The sequence below is a fragment of the Triturus cristatus genome, chromosome 1_1, assembly GCF_964204655.1.
Source record: "Triturus cristatus chromosome 1_1, aTriCri1.1, whole genome shotgun sequence".
Lineage (NCBI taxonomy): Eukaryota > Metazoa > Chordata > Amphibia > Caudata > Salamandridae > Triturus > Triturus cristatus.
In genome coordinates, this window is record NC_140579.1 from 72149714 (window position 1) to 72160894 (window position 11181).

At 45.5% G+C, this 11181-nt stretch overlaps 1 protein-coding gene across 1 annotated transcript; it reads right to left on the bottom strand.

Moving 5' to 3' along the window:
- Positions 1 to 7235: 7235 nt before the first annotated feature.
- On the bottom strand, positions 7236 to 8140 carry LOC146869466 (vomeronasal type-2 receptor 116-like). The gene has a single exon (XM_085654010.1). The coding sequence runs from the start codon at positions 8136 to 8138 to the stop codon at positions 7236 to 7238; it is 903 nt and encodes a 300-aa protein (XP_085510136.1). The 5' UTR covers positions 8139 to 8140.
- Between the last annotated feature and the right edge of the window lie 3041 nt (positions 8141 to 11181).

Consider the following 11181-nt stretch of genomic DNA (forward strand, 5'->3'; position numbering starts at 1 on the left):
TTGTCCTTCCCCAGATGTCCAACTAAAGGCACATCATGAGCCAACACGAGTAGGAAGGCTCTGAAACGCTGGGGTACCACCAGCACACAGGCTGACCCAGACTCAGCAATCTTAGGCTCGCTATACAGGAGGTCGTTCTCCCAGTAGATCCAATGTGATCCAGACTGATCTCCTGCTGCCTGGTTTGTGGCCTGTTGCCGCAAACCCTTAAGAGAAGGGCACTTCCTCTGCTCTGCACAAAATTCCTCCCCGGAGGGTCCTCCTTCTTGCTGCCAATGGGTCAGCTCAGGTAAGTCCCCCAGTTCAGCAACTTGCTCCCCTGTAGGTTCCAGGGCATCCACCTCAAGGTCTGCCTCCTCCTGGACTGTGAGAACAATGGGGGCTGGTTTCCCATGCCCCCTACCTCTTCTCTTTAAGGCAGGTTCCTGGGCCATACTTTCAGGCTCCAGGATCTCTTGAACACCCTTACTGGCTGCCATAGACCGAGTGGTCACACACGCCCACTCAGGCAGAACCAACATCTCCAAATGAGACCTTCTCTCCACCTTAGCCCAAGGGGAGTTCCCTAAATCATTGCCCAACAGACAATCACCAGGCATGGCTGGCCTCACAGCTACTTGAAGAGTACCAGAGACACCCCCACTCAATGGAAATTTGAGCCACCTAACACTTGCTCTGCGAGTTGTCCGCAGCAACTACAGGGAAGTATGCATGGGGTATAACCTGTTCTTTGGACACCAACCAGCAACTGACAGCTGTCACACTAACCCCGGTGTCTCTTAGAGCTTCCACACTATCGCCATTGATGGCCACCCACTGCCTGTTCTTCTTAGTGTTATCCGGCAGCTGGGTCTTAGGGACCATCTCAAAGTCTCCTAATGAGACAAGGGACATTTCTGTGGGATCCCACCCCCCTTGGGCACCCAACTCCTCCCTCCCAGGGCTACATTCACCATCTGACGGGGTGGTGCATGTGGTGGTGCTTTGGAATCCTTCATGGTACACTGGGCATCATACCAATGGTGGCCCACTTAACCACACGTAAAGCACTTGTAGGGGCCCCTCTGAACAGGTTTCCCTGTTGGGGCCTCTTGCTTCTTCTCAGGGGGAGGCTGGGAACCCTTCCCTTGGTTCCTGTGGGAATTACTTTGGGGCCCTTTCTGGAACTCCCTCCGTTTACCCTTGTCCCCCACTCTTCTGCTGGGGACCCTGCCCACCTTTTTGCGTAGTCTCCCATATGACCCTTGTGGACCCTGGTACTGACCCAGTGGTCTGCCTCCTCAGCAAACTGTCTAGGGTTAGTTAACCTGCTATCAATAAGGTGCTGGCATAGCTCTGGAAAACAATTAGCAGACAAGTTCTCCCATGCAAACAAATCTTAGAGCGCTTCAAAAGTATCCACTTTGCTACCCTTCACCCAACCATCCATAGCTCTGCAATAGAAAGATACATATTCTACTCAGTGGTTGCCTACAGCTTCTTACAATTCCTGAACCTCTGTCTATAGCGTTCTGGGGTCAAACCATACCTTGTCATCAGGGTTTCCTTCATGTGGGTATAAGACATCCTATTCTCACTGGGTAGGTCTAACAAAGTATCCCTTCCTTTACTCACAAAGCGGCACCCCAACCCTGCTCCCCAATCCTTCTCAGGGACCCGTTGGGCCAACATTGATATCTCATAGGCTGCAAACCACTGCCCAATATCTTCATGCTTATGGAAATCTTTTGATGACATCCTTGGGGATATATACCCTGCCTTCTGAAGGCACAGATGGAGCGCTGCCACCAAAGGGATTGATCTCCAAGCATTTTGCCTTGATTTATAACTCCCTCAACATCCTCTCATGCTCCATTCTCATTCTCTCCCTCTCCAAGGACAACCTGTTATTCTCTCGTTCCCTCTGACCCTCAATCTTAAGCTTAGCCATCTCCATTCTGTGCACCCTGGTTCTCTCCCTGTCTTCCAGCTCTCTGGGGGACAGGTCTTTTGAAGAGATGCTACTGCCAGGTGGGGACGGTGCCCCTTCCCTAGCTGGAAACACTGGCCTATCCAGCTGCCCATCTGCATCCCCAGATGTCTCCACCACCAGCTCAGGGGCATTTCTAGCTTCTACCCAGGTCCTCAGCGCCTTTTGGTAGTCATTGTTTTTGGAAACGCCTGGCGTAGCAACTTTCAATTTTTTGCAGAGATGCTTGAGCTTTTCAAATTGTAGGTTTCCAACCTCTCTTCTTCAAAATCTAGATCCATAGATGCAACAGATGCTGGTCTGCTCATGGCAGCAAGAATTGGCAGTTCTGAGGGAAAATAACAGTCCAAGGAAAAAAAAGATTCTACCCAAAAAGTGTGTGTTCGCATTTGGTCTGCACTCACTAGTAGTGTACACTAAGTACTGTATATGGGTCACAAATGCAAGTTTAAATCCTCACCGCTGACCACCAATGTTAGAACTGGGGGTCTCTAGTTGGCAGAGGTAGGTACCTTTGACCAAATAGGGACCCTTGCTTCTAAGTAATGGAAAGGGGATTACATCTACTGGATAATCCTTGCTCACCCCCTTTTTAGCTTGGCACGAGCAGACAGGCTTATCTCAGAGGCAGTATGTTAAGCATTTGTGAACACGTACAGTAATACAGGGAAAACACTACAGATGGACACCACACAGGTTTTATAAAAATAAATATTCTTTATATAGACTTAACACAATTCCACAAACAACAAAAATCCACAATACTGTACTCAAAATAGACCTAGAGATGGTAGAAGTCACTTAGTTCAAGTTGATGATAAATGCGACACAGTTCTCACAAAAGTACCTGGATGCGTAATGCAAAACAATTTTTTTTTTGGCAGGGATGGAGATGCGTCGGTTTCGTTGGTTCGGGGAAGACGATGCGTCGCACCTCAATGCTTGCGCAGAGTAGGGGATGCGTCTTGGTCCTTATCGGAGAGGAGGTGATGCGTTGATTCTCATACTGCGTTTCGGTTACGATGCGACAAGATGGCGCCTCGATGCGACATTCCGGTGCGATGCGATAAAATGGCGCCCTTGATGCGACTACGTGAAGACGATGTATGCACGCCCGGCGGCCGTGCGGCAAACTCTGTAACTTTGGATCCGCGACAGGCCCTGCGGCACACTTCTCCGGTGATGCGACGGCGATCGCTGCAGCGGCAATATTCTTCTCCGGTGATGCATCGGGTAAGACCTTTGATGAAGGCACGCTTCTCTGGTGATGCGGCGGCGATACGCTTCTCCGGCGATGCAATGGCAACAGCTGCGACAGCGACACGCTTCTTCTCATTGAGTCGCGCTTACAGCTCCCGGCGACACGCAGGCTTCTGCAGACAGAATTCCCATCAAGGAAATTCAGAGTGGTAGCTGGTGGTGAAGTATTTTTGTTAAAGATTACAGGTCTGTTAAAGATTACAGGGATCTGTTAGCATGAGCTGAAAGCCATTTTGTACTTGGCCGGCATTTTAATTAGCTATTTGCTAGCCATTTGCTGTTTCCCTCTTCCAGAGCCTTGCACATGCTCAGAAGGGCCTAGCTAGTAGAATGCACCTGCTCCTAGTATAGAACTGTCAGGCTGTTCTAACTGATGTCAGCAACTCATTACTCCTCCTTCTTGTTGACTGTGCATTTTCTGTATGACCATCTATGTGTGTAACTCTTCTCATGTGTACTTGTACCGCCTTCTTTTGAGCCCCTGTGTGGGTATATAAGGCCCCTGTTCTCTGTACTCCTTAGAATGCCTCCTACAGTGACTTGAGATTACTGTGTGACGCAATCTCCCTCATCTGAGGTTAATAAAAAAGATGTCTTTTATATTACAGCTTCTGTGCCAATCTCTTCTTTGTTGGTTTAAAAGGACCAGGTGTATCAGTGAAACCCCTGAGAAGGTTTTGATTTCTTCAATTGGTGCCCTCTGTGAGGCTCATCAGAGAAGTGGCTATCCAAGGGTGTGATCTTAATGGGAGACAGGAATCTACTGAGGAGGACAGAACAGGACTCTAGTAAGAAGGTACCCTAAACTGAGATTCTCTGTCTCTGCAGCCCAGTATATTTCTGGTCTTCCTGATTTGAGTCCTCCAACTGCTTACCACTCCTGACTGAGAACATTTTTGGCGTTAGTATTCTAAAAACGACCGTTTCGTCACTCAGAACTTGGCACTGAGGTTGGAGACCTATGGTAGGTAAGGTCATTTGTGAGATAGTGAGAGAAGTGCGCCGGGTGCACAGACAAAGTGATATAAACGTGAGATATAACGTGATATAACAGTGAGATATAAAGTGATATAACATGAGATATAAAGTGAGACATAAATAGTGATATAGAGCAATATAACGTGATACAAAGTGATAAAGTGATAACGTGATACAAAGAGATAAAGTGATAAAGACGGGTCGAAATGTCGACGCCCTTTTAACCGAGCCTGGATCTTGAATCCTATTCCCCACGTGCCACTCTAGAATGGAAGTCTATGTGAATTGAAATTGTAATATATTTGTGACTGTTTTGTGTCCAGGCTCCTAAGGACTGTGATTTACAACCAGTCCCATTTGTTTTCTGATATATTAAATTTTTCTATGCCATCTTTTGAATATCCTCCCTTTTCATTACTTCACACTTGAGCACCCTTCTTTTTATGCACGTTCCCCCTGGAGCAACCTTTTCTATGAAATTGATAATGTGGATAAAATTATCTGACTCTCACCATTTGACTTGAAAATAAATTGCTTTGTGACCCAGATTACGTTTTTTTTACACTTTTATGCTAAAAATAATGTACTAAGTCTTATGAGCCGAAAGCTCATAAAATCATTGTTTGATTTATAAATGAAGGTCTAGGACCACTGTTTATTGTATTATACTTTACCCAGGTCCGTTGATCATTATTGGGTTACTCTATTTTTTGTAATAGCCCCAACACAGGCACCCATGCACCACATGCAAAGGGGCCTCTACTACAAGAAGAATTGTTTTTGTGAAGAAAGAGACACCTTCCTACACAAAACAATCCCTCAATGAAGGTTCCTCTTTCTATGTGTGCATAGAAAAAGGAACAATGAGAAGAAAAAAAATATTTCTCCATCCTCTGAAAGGCGCAGTGTTTTCACACAATCCCAGACATTACAAACCTTTGAAATACATTGGTGAATGCACGGGAACGCCCATACTCCACCCATGGAACACCTCCCAGAATGAAACGTAATGCACTGTAGCACAAGCCACTGCATTATTTTACATTTCTTTATAAAGCCGTGCAAATAAGCACAAATTGTCCCTGGCATGGCTTTGCAAATATCCACTAGCATTTTGTGTTGTGGCTGCACCGCAAAAGTGGCACAACCACTACTCAAAAAGTTAGTAAATCTGTCCCTTGCTGTATGCCAACCAATATGTTTATGGCTCTCTGAAATGGCCAATATCCCCCAAAAGCAAACAATCATTTCTACGTGATATGACTGATATCTCAGGCATTTCTCCTCACTGTAGGAGACGGCTATCACCTGCACTAGTGATAGCTAAGACGTGCATACTCAGACATTGGTACTTGGCTAACCTGCCAACGAGTAAAGAATGGATGACTGAAATAAATAAAATAGACTCATATGAACAAACTATTTATAGGTTACAAAACAAAATGCCTGTGTTCCTTAAAATGTAGTGTACCTTCCTGCACAAAAACAACCCTGCATGTAACACAGGCACCCTTGCAGCATGGCACAAGGGTGCCTGCATTGGTGCTATGCAGCAGATTGTGGGCTAACTCAGGCAGAGAACAGGAAAGGGCCATGCATTCATGGATATGGTGCATTCCTGCCATCTCCCTGTCACGCTACGCAGCAAGTTGTCTCGCTGCGTTGCATGGAAGTATGAAACATCTGGCCCGTGATCTCCATTTATTGATACAGGGATGAGAGATTGACACGAACGAGGGAGAGTCATTCTGACTATTGCAATGATTTCTGACAGCCGCCTCGTTCATGTAACACCTCAGCTCTTCCTACACATACACATACAGCAGTGTGACCCGACAGAAACAACCACCCATATCCCAAAGGAAGTATGGGCAGACCACCAATACCAAAGTAGGATATTTAGGATTCCAGCTGTTACTAAAGCATAACAGAAAAGCAGACAGGACATTGGGAAACGTGTAGCATTGATAATGGTGTCAGAGGTGGATAGTGCACGGTTTGTGCCACCGGGTTCATGTATATAAACGGACACCTGCATAAACTACTCAGAATGTTAAAACAGCATCTCTATTCGATTACCTCAAACCAAAAATGTAAGTGTCACCTCTGCTATTTCATACACCCTCCTTTATGCAAATACCACAAATAATATGATTTCGTTTATTTTTCTTTATTGTCTACTATTGATGATAATGTATGCTACAAACATGCTATATAATAGGGTTGTAATACATTGTAAGAAATTGTTCTGACTCACCATATACAGTTCATTCTGATCTGGAAACATCCATATCAATGAAGAAATATTACAGCAAAAACGAATTAGATTAATACAATGAATGAATTCATTAACACAGACTCTGCCCTTAAACACATGCATTGCAAATAAACTGTGATGTTTTACAACAATCAGTCACATGTAAACATATGACTGCATCCCAGGACAGAGAACCATATTACAGGATGAATAACCCTTCCAAGATTGTCTTCCCTGCAGTGAAGCACATACAGACGCTGCTCTTTGCACATAAATCCTTCTGAAGTTACTTCAAGCATTAAAAGGGTGAAGCTCCATTTACAAACTCACTGTCTCAAAAGCAACTCCTGGAAATACCAAGGACACCTCGAACAGGCTACTCAAGAACAAAACGTGTATATTTATCGACTCTAGATGACGCGCTGCAAGACTGGTCTTTCTAGAGTGAGAAACTACAACTAGACTCAAACAACAATAAAACAAATGGAATCACCACTTGAACCGCTCAGGTACATTCCAGTCTTCTATTCTTATTCAACCAACCAAAAATGCCTACTCTTTGAGTTGTATCAGCAGGGACGCAAACCCATCCCTATTGGCTGTCCTCAAAAAAACGCCTGTTACGTTAAACATTTTTAATGCTTTCCTGCAAAGGGCCCAATGGTTGAAAAAAAGGATGATGCAATTTTGGACTCAATTTTCTGCCCCCGCCACCACAAGGAAAATGCAAAATTAAAATATTATAGTGACTTTCAAACTTCCAGTCTGAAACTATAAATGGCCACATAAAGTTAAACGTTCTTTGGTGTTAATGTTTGGCCTGAACAGAATGATGTAACATTTGGGAATGAATATGCAGCCCAGCAGTCCAGCGCTAGAAGTCAAGATGGCGAAGACCTCCACGGCCACCATGTACCTGCCCTTCGTGCTGACATAAGCTGGAATGAAGGAGACCCAGACGCTGCAGAACACCAGCATGCTGAATGTGATGAACTTGGCTTCGTTGAATTTATCTGGGAGGTTCCTGGCTAGGAAAGCCACAGTGAAGCTGGCAAAGGCCAAGAGGGCCATGTAACCAATCACAGTGTAGAAGGCAGTGATAGAGCCCATGTCACACAGCAGGATCTTCTTGCCAGTCTCAGAGTGCATGTCAGTGCCAGGGTGAGGTGGAGAGGTGAGCAGCCAAGAGACACAGATTGCCACTTCTCCCAGTGTGCACAAGAGGACAACAGAGCCAGACATTCGGGATCCCAGCCATCGACTCAATTTGCTGCCAGGCCTGGTAACATTAAAGGCAATCACTACAGTGATGGTTTTTGCTAAAACACAAGACACAGCAACAGTAAAAATAATCCCAAATACAGCCTGTTGGACCAGACAGGTGAATGTTGCAGGCTGCCCAATAAATAAGAGAGAGCAGAGAAAGGCCAAAATTAGCGAGACAAGGAGTGTATAGCTGAGATCCCGGTTATTGGCCTTCACTATTGGGGTGTCCCGGTGTCTGATAAAGATTCCCAGTGATCCAGCAGTGGCCACGGAGAACATAATGGCCACAGTGGTAAACATCACACCTAGGCTATCGCTGTATGAGAGGTAGTCAATGACCTTCAGGAGGCATCCATCCTTCCTGTCATTCGGCCACTGGTCCTCGGGGCACTGCATGCAGCTCTCCATGTCTGCAAGAAAGTAAAAAGGATATCTGCCATTTCCACTCTTTAAACTGTTACAAATAGTCATTTGATAATGTAATAAAACTATTTCCTACATTACTTTGAGAATGTTTTGTTAGGGAAAATAAAGTGTTAATTGTTGACTTCTTTAGATAGAAGGATTAGTGTCTGATTTAAACTTGTGCGGTTCTAATGCAATCATTATCACACCTCCCACCCTGCAAACCCAGAAAGGAAACTGGCAGTAACACTGCACCTCGTATGAGTGATACCAGGGGTTGGCTGAAGAATGTTGTTGAACTGCTAGAGGAGCAAAAATACATTTATTTTAAATTTGTCTGGATCACACGGTGAATTTGTGCACTTAATAGAAAAAAGCAACTTGACTCATTATTATCCCATTCTGGGTAAAAGCTGTCTATCTCCAACCACCTTCCCAATTGATAAGGGTGGAGGGAGCTTCGCTATCCACTATTTAAGACCCTCCTCCCCGTTAATGGAGGATCTTAATTCAAATGGTTCCAAGATAACTTTCCAAACAGTAGAAGCCCAGAATCTGAGAGCTGGTTAATGTGGCACATTGGATTATGGGTCATTGTATTAGGGACGGCAATCAAAGTGTCATTAGGGAGTGGAAATGAGAACCCCCAATCAAAGTTCCAGTTAAAGAAGTATGTCTCCCTCCCAGAGCAGCTTCGACCTGCCTCTTGCAGGAGGATAACATCCCTCAGCCTGAGATGATTGATTCACCCATTCATCACATGATGCTCTCTGAACTATCAGCCTCAATGGTAAATCCGGTAGCAAAACAGCAGGTTATCTGAGGACACACAATAGACATTATCACCTGTACTTTGAGATGGACAAATAAGAATAAAGGGGAAAGAATCAAACCCTCCAATCTCTGGTAACCAGTCTGATCCATCACGGGCTCAGCTAAACCAGGTTAAGTGTAGAAGACAAATAGGCCAGAAAGTGAAGACTGACTTAAAAGTGCTCAAAACATTCCCAGATGGCCGGTTACCGCTGCACCCCCTTGATGTGACAGATCCTGAAGAATTCACCTATAACATTATTGCTACTGACACAGTTTGAAGCCCTAAGATGGTCTTATTTTGTACCCAGCCTAGTAATAATATTGAGGGTTTAAGTGATATCACTAATCAGGTGGCTGATGAGGGATTTGTTATAATGTGAGAAGTTTGTCTTCGTGGTCAGGCTGGCTAGAGACTGAGGTGAAGGTTCGAGGCACCCTCTGACCAGTGTCTTCAAGCAGCCTGCAGTTGGTCAAGCCCCAAAAGGGCTGGTGACCGAGAGCAATTTTGGTATTAGAGTCACCCTAATTGTAAGCAGGATGTACTATCACATGAGTCCTGGTGAATGCCCTTGACGCCTATCTTTTACACAAGGGAGATGAAACACATTGACTTCACATGAGGGTTTAATGAATTATTCTGGTATTTTTATCTTTTAGACCTAAATAATGTAGTATCTTCATCTTTCCGAACAAAAATGTTATCCTGTTCTGGTGATGCTTATTTATTCTAGAAGATGTTTTCTGTCGAGAGAGCTTGTACCATTGAGATGTATGAATGCAAGGGTGGGCCCTCCTACTAATAAACTGATGAAGAGACATGCGCACTGCGTAGTTTATGCCTTCCTTCAGGAATAGAGACAGGCTTACAAGCCACATCATGCATTCCTTAGCATATGAAAGAGAAACTAGAAGCCGCATACTAGGCTGTTTTCACAACAGCTGGGGATGGTCGCCTCTTTAGCTTTTGTATTATCCTTTATCCATCTTTTATGTTTATCCTTGTGTACATGAGTAGACTCTTATAGTGCCCTAAGAAAAGGAGCAATCACTTCAACCAAACTGCTGTCACATTACCCGTGGAGGAGCATACAGCTGAGGATCTCGGACTCTATTACACTAGAGATGGTCAAACCAAGTAGGCAAATCATGTTTTACTTGTTGCGAATAAGAGGTAGGTTTACTAGCTGGCCACACGTATGACTTTATTTAGACAGCTGCTTGAGCTTGAACTTTGAGGGGTACACACATGAAAATGTAATACTGTTAAAGCATCTTAGATAACTGGATAATTTACAGTATTTTTCTTTTCCTGTTGCAGTTGCTGGTTGCCGTTTGGGGATTCACCCGGCCATCCCTTGCTGACCCTGTCCTCTGCTGCTGTCCACTGTGTTGGTCTCCCCTCGTCGCCGCCACTCCACCAACGCGGCTGACGAGAGGGGTGGACCACAGGTTCCAGGAGGCTCAGCGGCGCTAAGCCGTCAGCGGGATTCGCGCGCCAGGCGGCGCTTGAAATTGAGGAGCGCCCCCGCCTCGCGGGCACGCGCGCGGGCACCGCCGGGCTAAGCCCGGGCAAAGGGCGGGCCGTCTGTGGCCGTCCGGGGCTGGACAGGGCTGAGCTGGGCCACCCCCCTAACCTGCAAGATCGTTATACGGTGATTTGGGGCTGTCATATACAGTTTATTGTAAGACTTAGTTTGTGCTGATTTGGCGGGTTGTGTGAAAGGTGGTCATAAGATCCTCGCGCTATTCGTTTGATCACCACAAGACATGGCTAAGAACTTTAACAAGGCGCAGACAGTGGGAGGGTCTGGAACTTTAGACGCCTTTTTGAAAAAAGTCGAACATGCTGTCTCCAAAGAAATTGAGTCTGTGGAAAAAAGGTTGTCACTAGAGCCCTTCTCTCAACCTTTGTTGGCTGCCCCCTCTGGGTCTTCTCACTCTATTTCCCCTGGGCCTGCACCTGAGTTCTATCATCCCAGCGTTCAATCATCGCTGAACATGTCCAGTCCCTCTCCTTCTCTCTCCCCCCCAGTTTTACGCACTAGGCAGCCAAAAACCTCCTCTGTGGCCCATGTTAAAGTTTCTAAAGGTAAGAGGAAAGCCATTCACGCTCCTAATGGTCCTCGTCAACATGCTAAACAATCCAGAAATAATGATCCTATTAAGGGGGTGGCTCACCCGGTAGAGAGTCCGGCGGTCGAGGTGACACACTATCCAGGTAGTAGTGATA